Source organism: Lethenteron reissneri, chromosome 24, assembly GCF_015708825.2.
Source record: "Lethenteron reissneri isolate LAM-NWPU_2019-01 chromosome 24, ASM1570882v1, whole genome shotgun sequence".
Lineage (NCBI taxonomy): Eukaryota > Metazoa > Chordata > Hyperoartia > Petromyzontiformes > Petromyzontidae > Lethenteron > Lethenteron reissneri.
The window spans coordinates 3,366,352-3,384,112 of record NC_083802.1 but is presented as its reverse complement, the minus strand read 5'-3'; the positions used below and the strand labels follow the sequence as shown (position 1 = coordinate 3,384,112).

At 45.1% G+C, this 17,761-nt stretch overlaps 1 protein-coding gene across 1 annotated transcript in view; it reads left to right on the top strand.

Annotated features, from left to right (window-relative positions):
- The first annotated feature begins 3,947 nt into the window (after positions 1-3,947).
- Positions 3,948-17,761, top strand: part of LOC133346425 (ceramide transfer protein-like) — a 113,860-nt gene continuing 100,046 nt past the window's right edge. The window contains 2 exon segments of the mRNA XM_061557985.1: positions 3,948-4,156; positions 4,159-4,341. Of these exon segments, the coding sequence (XP_061413969.1) occupies positions 4,055-4,156; positions 4,159-4,341 (285 nt within the window). The 5' untranslated portion in view covers positions 3,948-4,054.

Genomic DNA, 17,761 nt, shown 5'->3' with positions numbered 1-17,761 from the left:
TTATATTTTGCACTTGGTGATCAAACGACATATTCTGGTCAATACATAAGCAACACTTGCTAAAATACGTAAAACTATGCATTATAGGTTTACCTAATACATCATAAAATCATTATAAAGATACTTCATACAAATGTCGATAAAAGATATTGTACATTCATATAATTCCATGCATATTAAGATGAATCCCTGCAGTCACGAAAGCTTTAAATCGAAAGGTACAGTTTATTAGTAGTTTTATGTATAATAATGATCAGCCAATGATGTTAGGCATGCCCGGGAATTGAAGTCAAGTTGCCAGGTGTGTCACTGAGTGTGCTAACTGCTGCTTAACCCAATTTCATGTTTCTAAAAGTAGGCAAATGTTTTTAACATTATTTTACCTGATAAATACAATTGCATATAGTAACCCTGCTGTAAGATGTAAACTATTTCTATGTATGTTGAACTTATTTCGCACCAATCGCGATCATTGAGAGTACTGGGGTGGGACAACAAACTAAACACAAAAAGCAGTTTTAAAGAAATTAGTTTTAAATCTAGATTTAAAAGTTCATAGCTCCAGTGGCTTCCTAATATCGGAAGGAAGAGCGTTCCAGACGGCCGCAGAAGCGCATCTGAAGCGCGCGATGCAGTGACCGTCTTTGTTCGATGGCTAGCCATCTTGTTCAATATTGCTATGCTTAATCGGTTCACATTAAACTACTTAATGTAAAAGGGCTTCCGCGGAATTAAATTCAACAGCTGCAGCGTAATGAGTTGGGTGGGACCCTTATTGTCTGCAATACTTCACGTGACGACAACATCTAATTGGGACCGTCCTCTCTGCCCACCTGCGCATGTTTACATTACATTTGTGGAAGCGCCTTGGCCACGCTTCTGAAAATACAACATCCTACATTCAGGGCCGCACGCATATTCCACAGCTGAATCAACAAGAGTTATAATAATCTTGAAAGTCAGGTGGAGTTCAGCATCAATTCTGCATAATTAACGAGAGGGTGTGATTAACTTTATGAAAATGAAGTGCAATTTAGGGTAAGTAAATTTTGTGTCTTATAAAGGGTGACTAATTCAGAAGATTGAATAATCCAAAAGTGTTAAAAGTGCTAATCAAGGCATAACTTCAACGTGTAATGTTATTGCTATTGCCGTGTTTAGAGTGTTTCCTTGTGCAGCAATGTATCTAAAGATGATATAAGATACTTTAATAACCTGCATTAGTACAGCTTGTACAGCTGATTGAAACAATTATATTATCAGCCATTTCTATTCACTGTTGGATGAAGGCATCCCCACACCGTCGCCATCTGCGGTATTGTGGATGCCACAATCCAAATGAGCTGATTCTATTATTCATTTGCAGCAGTTAGTCGCGACCACTATCCATCATCATTCCTTTTAACAATGTGTATGTTGAACTTCTTTCACACCGTACGCAGCCAACCGCGTTAATCAAGAGTCAAGAGGTGCGCGAGAAGAAAAGAAAAAGCAGTTAAAATGAGTTTTCAATCTCCATGATTTAAAAGTCCTAATATCGGAAGGAAAAGCACATCTGGAAGTGCGCGATGCGGCGATCGTCTTTGTTCGATAGTTAACCAAAAGCCTCTGCGACGTCTTTAACTTGCATGTTTTGTCAATTCAATTTGTTGCTTTTCCTGTTTCTTGGTGTAATGACAAGCATGCACCCACTCCATGCTTATTGGCACACATTTCCGCTTTTGTTTAATTTAATTTGCTAATGTCCATGTTTCTGAATCATATTTCATGACAAATCATATATACATTGATTAAAAACGTTCCCCTCAAGGCTCATTGTAATGTGTTTTTTTCATTATCAATTCTAGTTTTATATAAAAGCACTCCAACCTGTAATAATGTTTTTTCCCCTTTTTTTTCTGGCAACAAAACTGAAACCTTTTTACAAGGATTCATGTCTGCATTAACCACAATACTTGCAGTCAAATTGCAAACAAAAACACACTATGAACATATATGCATTGTCCTTGAAACTGATTGGTCCACACCAAGGGACAGCTTTCTTTTGAGCCTCGACCCAATTGGTGCTCGACAAGAGGACGCCAAAAGGCGTACAGCCTCAAAGACAATGCATATATTATCAAAAGTATGTTTGTTGTTTGCATTTTGACTGCAAGTATTGTGGTTAATGCAGACATGAATCCTTGTAAAAAGGTTTCAGTTTTGTTGCGAGAAAAAAGGGGGAAACCCCTATTATTATATTTTGGTACTGGCAAAGGAGGTCTAATGATGCACTACAACCTGCTCTTGCCCTCTCACCATATTTTCAAGTGTTAAATGCAGTCCCCTTTAATAACTTCCCAATGCATAATCTGATGTCGAGTCCTGCGCCGGTCTAATCTTTTTTGACCTTTGACCTGACCGGCAATGACCTGACCTGATTTCATGAGGCCCACAACCCAAGCTGACCCGATTACAACCAGACCTGTTACCTGACCCAATCCAATTTCATCCGACCCCAATGCGGACATGACCCACTTTAATTAGACCCGCAACCAGACCCAAATTTTATTAGATCACGAACCTGACACGACTCCGCGTATGTATTTTCAATTCTATCCCTATTTCTTTGGATGCGATATGATTTTATTAAAGCGTGAACTTCCATCAACTCTAAACGGCCCCTATTCCTAAAATATGAATTCTGCTTTCCTCGAAAAGGATGGAGAGAGGTGAATGAAAATGGTACACATCGCATATGAGAAAAGATTCAACACAAACCTGCGTGGTGAAGTATGGTCACAGTTCTCAATGACTTGCAACTCAGTTTTTATTTGTAAATCAAATATCAATGTGGCAGGGTTAGTGTTGGAGTCGTAGGTGTGAGGAATCACTAGGTAAGAACGTGACATCTTCTTGATTTGACCATCGCTACATACAACAAGCAAACTCTTATCTGAGAAAAATCAAACCTTGTTGCTCTTGAGACAAAATTCAGAGGCATACATAGGGGCCTCCATGGTGTGAGAAAGAAAAAAAGATAACGCCATATCACTGAATAAAATTGTGGCATTTCTACTATCTCAATAATCATCCCCGCTTAGACTCTCACAGCTCTCACCCTCACTCCCAGCCTCACCTCCAACTCCCTCACACTCTATTATACCCCTACATCACAATTATCAGAAGAGGTATTCATGCTGGAGAAATCCGATTAGCTATAAAGCTCTTTTTCATAGATCTCCAGTGGTATCCCTTCACAGCGCTCACCCTCACCCCACCCCACCCCTCCCCCCACCTTCACCCCCACGTCTCCCACCTTCACCCCCTCCCCCCACCCTCACCCCCACGGCCCCCACCCTCACTTTCACCCATCCCCCCACCCTCACCCCACGGCCCCCACCCTCACCTTCACCCCACGGCCCCCACCCTCACCCCTCCCCCACCCTCACGGCCCTCACCTTCACCCCCACGGCCCCCACCCTCAACCTCGACGCCACTCCCCGCGTGACGTCACCGCCCGCACACACAACGCCGCCCCCCTCCCCCCTCCCTCCCTCCCAGAGTGTCAGCGGAGCAGCGGCAACAGCGGCGCGAGTAGCGAGAGGGGGGCAGAGACAGCGAGAGACAGAGAGTGGGGGGCAGAGACAGCGAGAGAGAGAGTGGGGGGCAGAGACAGCGAGAGACATCGAGGGGGGGGGGTAGAGACTAAGAGAGAGACAGCGAGAGAGAGAGAGTGGGGGGCAGAGACTGCGAGACTGTGAGAGACAGCGAGAGAGTGGGGGGCAGAGACTGTGAGACAGCGAGAGAGTGGGGGGCAGAGACAGCGAGAGAGAGTGGGGGGCAGAGACAGCGAGAGAGTGGGGGGCAGAGACTGTGAGACTGTGAGACAGCGAGAGAGTGGGGGGCAGAGACAGCGAGAGAGAGTGGGGGGCAGAGACAGCGAGAGAGAGTGGGGGGCAGAGACTGTGAGACAGAGAGGGGGGCAGAGACTAAGCGAGTGACAGCGAGCAAGGAGACCCGTCGTGTTCGCAAGCAGCGCGACAACAACAACAAGAAGCAGAACGAGCGAGCCATGTGTGACGAGCAGAGCCCAGAGTACTCCTCGGACGAGGTCGGCGACGAGGACGATCATGAGGACGTGGACGACCTGATGTCCGTCGCCTTCGCCGAGGCTTCTCCCCCCCCCCTCCGTGCGTGGAGCGCCGCGTGGGCTCGCTGAGCAAGTGGACCAACTACCTGCACGGGTGGCAGGAGCGCTGGCTCGAGCTGCGGGACAGCACCCTGAGCTACTACAAGAACGAGAGCGACTCCGCCTACGGCTGCCGCGGATCCATCTGCCTGAGCAAGGCGAACGTCGTGGTAAAGGCACGCGCCTTGGCAGTGCACAACACTGGGGGGGTGGTGTGGTGGTGGGGGGGGGGGGGGGGTGGTGTGGTGGTGGGGGGGGGGGGTGGTGGTGGTGGGGGGGGGTGGTGGTGGTGGTGGTGGTGGGGGGGGGGTGGTGGTGGTGGGGTGGTGGTGGTGGTGGGGGGGGGGTGGTGGTGGTGGGGGGGTGGTGTGGTGGTGGTGGGGGGGTGGTGTGGTGGTGGTGGGGGGGGGGGGTGGTGTGGTGGTGGTGGGGGGGGTGGTGTGGTGGTGGGGGGGGGTGGTGTGGTGGTGGGGGGGGGTGGTGTGGTGGTGGGGGGGGTGGTGGTGGTGGTGGGGGGGGGTGGTGGTGGTGGTGGGGGGGGGTGGTGGTGGTGGTGGTGGTGGTGGGGTGGTGGTGGTGGTGGGGGGTGGTGGTGGTGGGGGGGGGTGGTGGTGGTGGTGGTGGTGGTGGTGGGGGGTGGTGGTGGTGGTGTGGGGGGGTGGGGTGGGGGTGGTGGTGGTGGTGGGGGGGGGTGGGTGGTGGTGGTGGGGGGGGGGTGGTGGTGGGGGGGGGGGTGGTGGGGTGGTGGTGGTGGGGGGTGGGGGTGGTGGTGGGGGGGGGTGGTGTGTGGGTGGTGGTGGTGGGCAACGCGAGATCGATACACGTCGTGCTCGGATTATGGACTTTCTGCGTTCATAGACTACGTACATACAGCACACACACTGTATCAATACTTAGTACATACAGCACACACACTGTATCAATACTTAGTACATTCATAGACTGCGCACCGCGCCAGGTACTCATTTGAGGCTGAGTCGGCCTAGGGGAGGCCCAGGACCGGTTCAGATAATCGTCACTGGAATCGAACCCGGGTCGCCAGCATCGCGGCGCACCGCATTTTCCACTACACTACCACTCCACATACAACATACGTACAACATACATACAACATACATACAGCGCCCATACATGATACGTAATTAGAGCAGACATACCAGGCATAAGCACATAACCCAATGCACAAACCGTATTTACATATACCTACGCAGGAACACCTGCACACACACACACCCACCTGATTACCTTATACGTGTACCGTATTTGCATACGCCTTCACATTAAACCGACATGCACATACATGTAATGAATGGATCTACACCTGTGTTAATTCAGTGCCACGCATGTACAAAGCCAGAGACGCCAGTATAGCCTGTAAACAGACTGTCGGGACAAGGGCTGTTAGCGAGCACCTATGAAGGCCGGCAGGGCACACCACACGTGAACCACACACGTGCTGCAGAACACACCACACACGTGTGTACACACTTCCGGACATTCATCTTCCCCTTTCACTTCCTTCACTCGTGCCCCCCCCCCCCCCCAGTTACACACACACGTGAAACTTAATCACCCCCCCCCCCCCCAGTTACACACACACGTGAAACTTAATCACAGACCCCCCCCGTCTCCTGCCTCTGTTGTGTCCCAGTTCCTTATACGCGAGTCTCGAGCCCCCCCCCCCTGTTTATCCCCCCCCCCCAACCCTCACTACCTGCCCAGCGCCCCCCTTTCCATTGCTCCCCCACAACTCCACAGAGGCTGATATCAACTCTTGACCCCTTCACAACCACCGTCTCTTACGCCCCCCCCTCCTCCTCCTCTGCCACACAAACCAAAGACAAAGATCCTCCCCCCCCCCCCCCCCCTCCACAGCTCCCGTAATAGCCTCAATTGTCTTTTGGGGCAAGTGCTGTTAACGAGAGGGGGGTGGGTGGCCTGCACCACGCCCGGCCGCCTTTGTCTCCCCACTCAATTGAGGCCGAGTAGGCACCTGGTTGCTCCCACTTTGACCATTGTCACCCCTTGTACCCCCACATAGGAACAAGATCCTGGTAACACTCCCACCCTCTTTAAGCCTTGCATCTCCCAGCCGAAGCCTCTCTTTGAAAAAGTGTCAAAACAATAAACGAACGTGTACAACGTGTACACAACATTCACCCACACCCCCCGTCGTCGTGCCCCCCTTTTTATGATGATCACCCACCCCATTTTCAACGTGCGTACTCACAATTCATCAGAACTACCCCCCCCCCAACTCTCTTATCTCCCTCTTACACACAGCACACGACCATGAAACACTCCTTTACAGGAATAGACAACACGCACACACCCAACACTCACCGCTCCTTCTTTACAATGTGTCACAAAGATCCCCCGTGTAGCCTCAACAGACTGTGGGGGCAAGTGCTGTTAGCGAGCACCTATTAAGGCCGGCACGGCACACGGGGAGGTGGGTGGCCAACACCACGCCCGACCGCCTTTGTATCCCTGGTGGCAGTGTTCACATATCGCACCAGGTACTCATTTGAGGCTGAGTCGACCTAGGGGAGGCCCAGGACCGGTTCAGATAATCGTCACTGGGTGTTGACCGTGAGCGGGAATCAAACTCGGGTCGCCAGGTTCATAGCGCAGCGTAGCGCTAACCACTACACTACCACTCCCTTACTGTTTGTCGAAGCTTCATTGAATGAAATATCTCTTTTAAGAGTTGTCACTTTGGGTGTGTGGGCGGACATTTGTTTTGAGATTTGTTGTTAAGAGAGAGGGAAAAAAATGCAATTCGACGGTCATGCGTGACGCCACTTTGAGCCCAAGGACATGTACGCAGTAACGACATCTGGGAGCTAAAATGACACGCACGTCCAATGTTTTTCTTGAATGTATTTATTCTCATCAACGAAGGCTCAAACGCGTGTAATAACAACCCGAAACGCATCACAACTGCGCGTTATAGGTGTGCGTAAATGCGATGTTATATCGGGGTTTTGTGTGATGCGTTCGCCTTTAAGTGCACGTTGCGATTAGCACCCAGTAAACATGGCCCATGCTTACGGGGTGTTTGGCACGGAGACAGCCAGGGTGAGTGGCATGTGGCCCACATCTCTCTCTCCTCTGTGTGACAGTGTTGCCGAGGGTTGAGCACACTCCAGAAAGGAACCCCGGGTTCGATTCCCACCACCGGATTAATTTCATAATTGCCGTGAAATAATACTGCATGTTGAATGGGTGACCGCAGAGTTTGTGCCAGTGTACAGAAACTAACCGAGACAGACGGGTGATTATTTTCACGTTGTACCTGCTGAGCGGGGGGGGGGGGGGGGGTGAAATGAATGTGAAGGTTAAATTAATTTACGGTACTTAGTCACTGTTTTACCACGTATGTATGTTCTATATGTTGTACTTCTTTGCAGCATACCTAGCCAACCGTGTGAATCGGAGGTGGCCTGTGTTTTTTTTTTCTCACGAGCAAACTGGGCCCTGGAGGGGTGGCAGACGTAACCAAATTTTAACCGCCTCCTCTCTGTGTGACTTTGTAAAGCCGGCGACGTGTTTCCTCATTTCAACATCCAGTCCGGCAGCCTCTGGCGGTCCCCACCCCCTCCCTCACGTTTGGGGTCCCTCCGTGCTGCGTGCTCATTGGGCACTTTTCTCTGGGTGCCACTTTAATGAGTGAAGCGTTAGGTTTTTATACTTCTGCGTCCTGGGAACTCGTCTTCAAGCTCCTAGCGAATGCGGCGAAGCGTCGGACATCAGGCCGGAACACCACGTGGCAGAGAACGGAGTGTGGTTGTTTCCACGATTTGGGACGTACATTTCAGACAATTTAAATGATGGGGTAGTCAGAATAATGATGAAGTGTTTTTGTTTTGGGATTACTATATCCATCATTTATGACTAATTCATTGAAACATGATTTGTCCACCTCGATAGGGCAGAAATGCTGAAAGTGTCATGGTATCGGACAAGTGTGCTCGGCAACATGGAAGGAACCGGAAAGAGAGGGAAGACCTTCCAGAGATATGGCTTGACGACATCAGAGATTGGTGCCAGCAGGATGTGGCACTGCTTGAGCATATTGGCACAAGACAGAGGAAAGTGGAAATAAATGCAGTGGTGGACGTCTACGGGCCATCTGCCCCATGGGTCGTGGTGGTGATCGAACAAAGATGAACCGATGTATTGATTCATGCTCCTCCTGCACTTGTGAGCGAGGTGTTCGTAACTGCCCTTTCTCACGGCACCGAGGAGACATTTCATGATAGAGACTTGTATGCACGTCGATGAGGTGTGTTTTTATTGTTATATCATCCAGTGGTGGCACCTGCCTCCAGTTTCATCAGGCAACAGAGCACACCGAGTGCTTTTCAGGATTAACCGAGCGAGTGAACTGCGATGAAAGTAGCAAAAAAAATATAAATATAGCCTTAACAGATGTTTCGGGCAAGTGCTGTTAGCGAGCACCTATAAAGGCCGGCACGTCACACGAGGGGGTGGGCGGTCAGCACCATGCCCGGCCGCCTTTGTCTCCCTCGTGGCGATGTTAACACACCGCACCAGGTACTCATTTGAGGCCGAGTCTACCTAGAGGAGGCCCAGAACCCGTTCAGATCATCGTCACTGGTGTTGGCTGTTAGAAGGAATTGAATCTCGGTCACCAGGTTTGTAGCGTAGCGCGCTAAACCGCTTCGCTGCCGCTCATCAGTACATGCTCCATCACAGGCACATTCAATCCACGCAGAATTCCTGGGAGAACTCGTGTGGTGGGTGTTCAGTCGACATTGAGCAATGATTCAATGATGGAAACTGATTATTACGTGAATTTAACAAATGGTTACTGACGTTTATGAAATTTACGTGAGAACAATATAATGCTATATCTTTAGGCTAGAGAAGTGGAAAAAAAACTGTTCAAATGAGAAAAAAACGAGAAACAATGCAAACGAGGTGGTAAAAATTAGACATTTACTATTCTTAAATTAAATTGCACCCAAAGTCATCAATTCTCAGGGGGGGAGGGGTGATGTGGGAAGGGTGGGGGCAGGTGTGGAGGGGGGGGGGAGAATGTATCATTACATGCTGAGTCTCCAGCACTGGATCATTATCACACGCTGCCTTCACACTCCAATTATCGTTTAGTGGCCCTGCTTATGCATCGTTTGAGACGGGCAACCACGCGCCGCCACTGAACCCATCTCTGTATCAAGGCTCGCCGGTAATGGTCGGACAATGCTGGCAGTGGAACAACATTTGAAAGGGAATGCACATGAAGGGTCAACCGAGATGGCGCGATTGAAATCAAGATACATGGTGGAGTGGATTCATAGCGGTCGATGACCATAGACAAGGCATTGGCATCACTACGGTTGTGATTATGATCAGGACTTTATAGAGGGAATTGCTGATGATTAAGAAATTGACGATTGTACATGTACGACTGCTACTGCGTGTGCTGTAGCAACAGTGTGCTGCTCTGTTCTGAGGTTTGGGGCCATGGCCTATGTATAGAAAGGTGAGACATTGGTAGGGAGATGGTAGGTAGTTATATGTGTGTTGGACTTCTTTCACAACGTCGGTAACCAACCGTGCTAATCGAAGGTTGGTCGATGAGTCATCAGTAGGCAGGTACAGATACAGTTGAAAGGTTGGGCAGATGTAGGTAAATATAGCAGAGCGCTTGTTACAGTTGTAGTTGAATTGGGCAGGCAAAGGTACCTTTTTGGAAAAGGTAAACAAGCATATTTCAGGCCTATTCTTTGTAACGTTCGTGTATTTCCTTGCCACGTGCTCACTCTGTACTCTTAAGAAAACGTTTAAAGAAATTCAGATCGCATCTCCAAGCAGTATTCTCCTGAAGTAAAGGTGTGGCTTGTCCTTGGTGAACGTTTTTGGTGAAGTTTTGCTGAAGGTTTGTTCACATTCTGTGTTTGGGAGTGATTTGTGCTGTCGCAAGTGTAACCTTGCTATGGTATTGCCAGAATGGGCCCCGTAATGGATTTCAAGGGTACTTTCTAAATAAAGTCATGACATAGGTGAACAGTGGCTGCAGACGTAGATAAGTGTGTGTGTGGATATATAGTTTTAATGTAATCGCCAGACACGCACAAATCCGTATTATATTTAAAATAATTTCTTCAGGCTAACCTCACACTGGTATTCCTATGCCCTTGTCAAGTATTTTAAATGCGTCTTTTTATTGAAATTACAGTATATATTTAAATAAAATGAAGGCTGGTAGGCCCGTGCAATACTGGCGATACTACTGTTATTGTTAATCATTCTAAATGTATTCAATCAATGACGAGCAAGTGCAAGTTGGTAAGTGTCACCAATCTGCTGTTAGTGTCGGTCACACTCTTAACCACATACTGGTCACGTATCGGTACACACCTGATCAAACAAAAAGTCACGAACTATTGGTACCCATTACATAGACTTTGTGTCTTGAGATTGTCTCCTTAGGAATCAATGAAATGTTAAACGTTATCTCTTTACCCATGAACTGTGCAATACTAAAACATTTGGATATTGCATGGGTTTTTAGTGGAGGGTTTGTCATTTCTTCCAGAAGCGTCGTTAACGGTGTAAAACATTGTAAAACGAGACGGACGTATATAAACCACAAACTTCCGATTGTGATGTGACTCGCGAGTAATCCAAAGGTCGCTGTATATAAGATAGGCCACAAACATTGTCATCTTCAGCATCACGATGCCATCATCATTACTCTTAATTCAAATTTATTTGATTCTACAGAATGCTTTGCTAAAAAAGACAAAACAGGATATGTCCTCTCCCTACAGTATTGTAGGGAAACGATATTGCAGATCCTATTATCATCGGGTTGTCTGTGAATATACTCCATTTATCCTTGGGGAAAAAGCACGTGTGAAAGTGGATAAGAGGTTGTGCGAACCCTACAGCTCCCGCCGAGAATGGAGTTCTCCTGTATTGCACTTTCACTTTCAAGAAAAAGACAATTAGGATTTTAAAACAAAATTACATCTATAAGGTGTTTTTTTTTCTATGTAAACTTTTACTATAAAATGCTTCTGTTGACCTCGGTGTTGCAGGGTAATTAGATGTATATCGTAATTTGGCTGTTTCTGGTAATTGGTGAGATCGTGAGCTAATTTACTTTTGATTTTGACCTTCTACATATATTGGTGGAAAGGTGATTCCATCAACTCAAATCAGGGCACATTGTTGCAATGAGCTTTTACTTGATAACATTAAGACAACTATGAAAAATAAACCATGGCAAATCCAGCATACATGTTCTTTTGTAATGCATTTGGGACCATTTTTACATCTGCATGTTTTATAATCTTTTAAGCATTTTTACTCTTTCTCTAAACAGTTTATAAGTACCCTCATCTTTGATTTGCGACATCAATGTCCCCTTCCACAGGAGGCCATTCTCTTTACATTTAGCATATTCCTCCCACAGGCTCACAGAACATGTGCATGGTAGGCTTTTTAAAACGTGCGCTGAGTTCCTGCCCCTGCCACTTGACTTACCCGGCCCTCTACCCATAATTCCCCTCTTTCATGTTTGATTTATAAATGTATGTAATGTGCATAAGAACATCATGTTCATGGAACCATTTTCTGAATTCATAGTAGGGTTGAACACATTTACTTATCAATGCACTTAAGCAATCGTATAAATAAATGTCCATGGGTCATGGACCTGATATTACACACATTTTTCATGAACAATTGTTGAGCCCTGTATCATGCTTGTGTGCTGTAAAACTCATCTTTTCGGCATTGAAGTCGGGGTTGGTGTCACCGGTAGGAAAATGAATGAATAATAAAGAGTTGCCCTTAGATCGTCTTAAACCGCACCCATGGGATGTGTGTTACTTGGGTTGTGACATCTCTAGGTCGCACTGCACAATTACAATGAGGAGGCAACGTCTTTGGTTGCAATTAGTGCATGCCGACTTGCTCCGTCCTGTGCATTTCACTGGGGAGAGAGGCCGCAAGAAAGAGCCATGTCCTGAAAATGAAATTCAAGCATCCAATGCAACCTGCTCTTGTATGAAAGTGCAGGATTGTTTCAAGTGTAGGGTGTGTGCAAAGTGCACTCTGCTAAGTAACCTGCAACCTATTGCAACTGCAAGTTATTCTACAGCAGTTGATTAAAAGGTTTTTATTTTATTTCAGCCAAGTCTATAAGTCTTTGGGAGGAGGGTTCGTGGAAATCGGAAAGACTCTACGATCCCCTTTTGTATGGAGATAAAAAGTACTGCAGTCACTAAAGCTTTAAATCAAGATTTATGATGATCAATTACACCTCTTATGTATACCAGACTTATTCTTATCTTTCAATAAGTGAGGAATCCCCTTGACCATGCGAATAGGATTACAAATGTGGATTATTAATTACACTGACGCATCGGTTACCTGATTCATTGTTCAGAACAATGAAAAGACATTGCACCAAATAAAGTCAATGTATTGCATCGTAATCTCCCGTTTTCAGCTGTATATTATCCGCTATAAAACATCACATTTAAAGTAATGAAACAAAATGCTTGCACTTTTATAGGCCAAAGAAAATGTGTGACAAATAGTGCAACTGGTCGCTATGCATGGGGCTTGTTGCTCGATTGTTGTCCAGGGGCAAGCAGCAACACGGGTGAGTCATCCGCTGGTGCCACCAAATCCATCGCCTTTGTGGTCTGCATTGTGCTGCTGAGTCACGAAATTCCATGGTGATATTTGAGGCTGGTGTCTTCACGAGGGCGGCACCATCTATCACGTGATATACTGGCCACCGAGACGGTCTGTGGTGGGCGGCGGGGTGGCCCCACATTGTCAACATGTCAGTGGACGTATCAAGTGGCGGCAGAAATGTTTCACCAAAGAGGGAAAACGCATTCATAATGCAGAGCGGCACATCTGTGTGGCAAGCGCTGACGTGCACTGTAAATTTGATGAACCTGCAGGCGTGTGTAGGCACCACGGAGTCTACTGGTTTTGTGGGAAATCTTTGACTTAAAGAAAGTACAAGCTTTAAGAGTAGACTTGCTGCTTAATGTGAATCACGGTGATGGTGGTAACTACTGCAACCTTGAAATGTACTTTCCTGCAGTGTGTGCAATTTTTTTTATTCTGAAGCTTTAATTTAGGCCTTGTGGGCAGCAGTGTGGCAAGATTGTATGATTCATCATCACAATGTTAGTGTTCATTGTACTGTGTAAGGGATTGCGTATGTGCATGTCACGTGTATTCAAGTAGTCATTGTCCATACAGGGTTTTATTATTTGTAGTTACACTACTGAATTTATTTTGGTGCTGTTATCAGTGTCATGTCACGAATCGAAGTATCAATTCTTTTTCAGAGCAGTACACACCCTGTATTGAGTGAATGGCCTGCATAAGCAGACGTGATGGAACTACTTCAAAGTCCCACTTACAGGGATTGTTTTTACCTATCTACTTAGGTGGCTTACTATCACACATCATGCTGAAGAGATGATGTGTTTGTCCTGCGGCATTCAACCCAATATATTATATTTCACTTGTCAGAGTTGAAATGTATTAAAATAATATGAATATTCATATGTAATCCGATTGTTGTTAATGAATTAGTGACCGGGCTGAGAAAATCAACTCCGTTACTCTTGGGAAACTGGATAATTCTTGAACAGCTTCCTAGATTTGAACACGGCATCTCAACGGTGCCAGCTCAATGCTTTGAACCCTGTGTCACCCGGTATCCTGCCGGCACTTCTTGTATTTACAGATGATGAACTTGTTTCGCACCGTACATAGCCAACCATGCTACTCAGAGGTGCTCGCACATGGCATAGATCTGAACAATACTGTATCGGGCTGATGTGTAAATTATTATTGTAATACGGGACTTTCTGCTGTACATAACCCTGTAAACATTACAATATTTACCATAATATACAATACACTCGTACACTATCCTTGTAAAATTTATGCTCACGTGAATCATAAATTATTGGCAAAGGGGAGATGGCAATATCATGGTATACACATGAGGAATGGATTGAGAGGTTGTCTTTAAACGAGGAATACATTCAGGCATAGGGTTTCATGGTAACAAATGGGTGTAAAAATGTCAAAAGGAACAAGCATGCAACATTGTATGTTGTAAATATTTTCCACTCTACGGTGAAATATTACAATCGGTCCTGGGTCAACCAGGGGGTCACCAATGGGCACCGAGTAAATATCTATATTCTTGGTTCTTTCGGTAAAGTCATGTAGAAGGGAAATCATAAAATAATAAAAATAAAACAAAAATTCTCACGACGCTTCGATTGCAACACAAGCAATCATCATCAGGTTTGAAATCCACAGCAAGAAATTTAAAAAAGTTGTGGTTTTCACACCTGATGATGATTGCTTGGGTTGCAATCGAAACGTCGTGGGAATTTTATTGTTTTATTTTTATTATTTTATTATTTCCCTTCTACGTGACTTTACCGAAAGAACCAAAAATGTGAATCCCTGCAGTCACGAAAGCTCTACATCGAAATTTAAATAGCTATACTTATACTTGTTGAATATTATTCACGAAACGCCGTCACACATTTAAAGTCACATACAAACATATCTCTCTCAAACAGGATATTCTGCACTAATGCTAATACAGTATATACATTTATTTTGAGTAATCCATTATATTTCTTTGGGTCGACCTCGGACCTCACGTTTTCAAGAGAAGTTCCTTGCCTGTAGGATCAGCAGTTCACCAGCATTGATTCAAGAAAGCCTGACTAATGAAACCGGTCCAGAGTTTGCTCATCTTGAAACAATACCACTGAGATTACGCACTCCCAGAAGGTTTTTGCGGCCTGTGTTTTGTGTAATACAATCTTTTTTTACGGGAAGATGTACAGTGTTGTCTGACTTTTTTTTAAATGAGTGTGTGGTAATGCTTGAGACTGGAGGAATCTGATGAGCAATTTCGCTTTTTCCCCCCACAGATAACTAGTGTATGAAAGATGTGAAAATTATCATATTTGTTTATTTAGACATGCTGTGCATGACTTGTGATTGTCTATAAGGCGTTTACGTAGTAGTAGGGTTGACATTACAGTTAAAGGGCATCGTAACAGCAATAAAAACAAACGATCCAATATTTATCTGCGAATAGATTCAGATATTTAATAATAATAATGGCTCGGTATGTTCTACCAGGGTAATGCAGTCATTGGAGGTGCGTAGTTGTTTTACACTTTTTGTTATTGCTTGGTTTTCATGATCATTGTTTTTAGTTTTCATAGCATGAGTAGGTTGCGATCCTTTGCCCACTTCATGAATGCGAGCCCTTCTGGTCAGGCGGGTGAAAGCCAAGCGCAAGGTCTTGAGCCTTTCCAGAGCCTGCACTCTAATGCGGGTTTTAAAGATGGACTGACAAGCTAGAGGCTTTCCCCTATCACCGGCACCGAAACCATTGCATTTTGTGACTTTGAATTGATATGACCTTTGCAAAATTATACCACAATCATGCTTTTATATATACAGGCACTATTGAGATCATATCTATGGGAGTAATAGATCAAATCTTCAGTGCTAGGCAAAATTGGGGCAGAGTTGTTTTGGTTCATTTGAATACGATCATGCACCAGACTGTCAGCACCCAGCAGCGAGAGCGCATTTGCTCACGGCTCAGTGAGCTGTGACAAGCAGGGATGCTCCGGGGTCTGTATAGAGCAGATTAGAAGCCTGACATGAGCTAAATGGTCTCTTTGCACATTAAACATGCCTTTCATTATCCCGTTGAATTTGATCTTCTGAAATAAATTAATAAAAGCTTTGCATATTTTACGAATGACCTATTTTTTTTAATAAGGTTAATTGGCACTTGCTGTGCTTCATAAAATGTAGCACTTTGTAAAAACAAATATATTTTTGCCATAGCTTACGTCCTGTCTAATTAATAAATAAATCACTTGTGGAGCCTCAACTTTCAGAACGATTCTCCATGGGAATGTTTCGCTAAATTATTAATGTTTTTTTCTCTGTTAGATTGCTTTGTAATGTTAATTTATTGCATAAAAATCGCTCCGTGTTTTTACGGGGAAAACGTAAAATTTTATTTGTAGGGTTTATTTTTTAAATTTCTAGAAAGCCAGAATATTTATTTCTTGGCACAGAATGTCACGTTTACAGTGGTGTGGTTTCAACATTAGCATTATTATAAATGGAAGAGACCCTCATATTCTTTAGAAATCTCTAATTAGGGCCCTATTAAATGTAGTCTCTTCACTTATTGAGTCAAAGTGAACTCTTTATAGTTATTCGTATTGCTCACGGAGGGATGGTGAAATGACTACAGTACCTATGACTCATTCTCCATTTAATTATATGACTTTACATGTCTTGGGATCACTATTAAATTCAACCATCGATTTTAGTGGCTGCAAAGATCACATGAACCCATTACTTACAGCATTACATCCTTACATCCCTTTTGGTAATCCACTGCTAGCTGAGGGCCTCCCCCAAGCCGTGTGTGGGTGTTTTTCACAATATTTCTACCACACTGGTCACTAGGAGTTGGTGAAAGAGGTGAGCATAGACGTTGGAGCATTAGTACTGTGCAGCAACAGCTTTAGTTGTCAGTTTAACACGTAGGCTTTCGCGACCAATATTATTCATAATAAAGTGTTTGGGTTAGATCGCGTTATTTATAAATGTGTCGTAACCCTCCACCACCCGACACGGCCAATCAGCTAAAAAGTGTCACGTTGACAAAAGACAAATAGTTCACTACTTTAGCCCACCGGTGTGTTGAAGAGTGAATCCACAACATTTACAATTTAGGCGAATTGCCCGATGATGCTGGATGTAATTACCAGCGAAATGTCGTACTACTCAAAAATTGTAAATGTTGTGGTTTCACTCTTCAACACACTGGTGGGCTAAAGTAGTGAACTATTTGTCTTTTGTCAACGTGACACTTTTTTTGCTAACTGGCCGTGTCGGGTGGTGGAGGGTTACGACACATTTATAAATAACGCAATCTAACCCCAAAACGTTGATTATGAAGCTTTAGCTGTGCTGCCATCCATTGACATGAGGCCCCGCAGCAGTTTACATAATGGTCACTCGCCCGAGCACTGTCCACTATCCACCTTGCTTAACTTCTGAGATGTGGTGAAATCGAGTGCGTTCCAGGTGATGTGTTCATTGGCATACGACTGATGATGACGACAATAACATCTACGTAAGGCAATAATTTAATCAGAATCTATCTTGAGACTGGAGGAATTCGATTACCTTTTTCACAAATGTGCAGTACGGGCAGGTCAGTAAGAAGTGCCAAATAGAGAAAAAAGTAAAATATAAATATTTATTTTATTTATTAACTATCTCAGTACGATTTGTGAAGTTTGAACAAGGCAGCAATTCAACAACAAAACGGTCCCAGACCACACCCAGGTAACACATAGTCTCTCAACAAAATTATCATAGTTACAAATAACATTTGCAAATGTGGCTATATCCGGCAAGCATCTTGCATGATTGAATACATATATTGCAAGGATTTGCATTAATGGGCACACGAACGCCGCAGCATTGAGCATAAGAATCTAT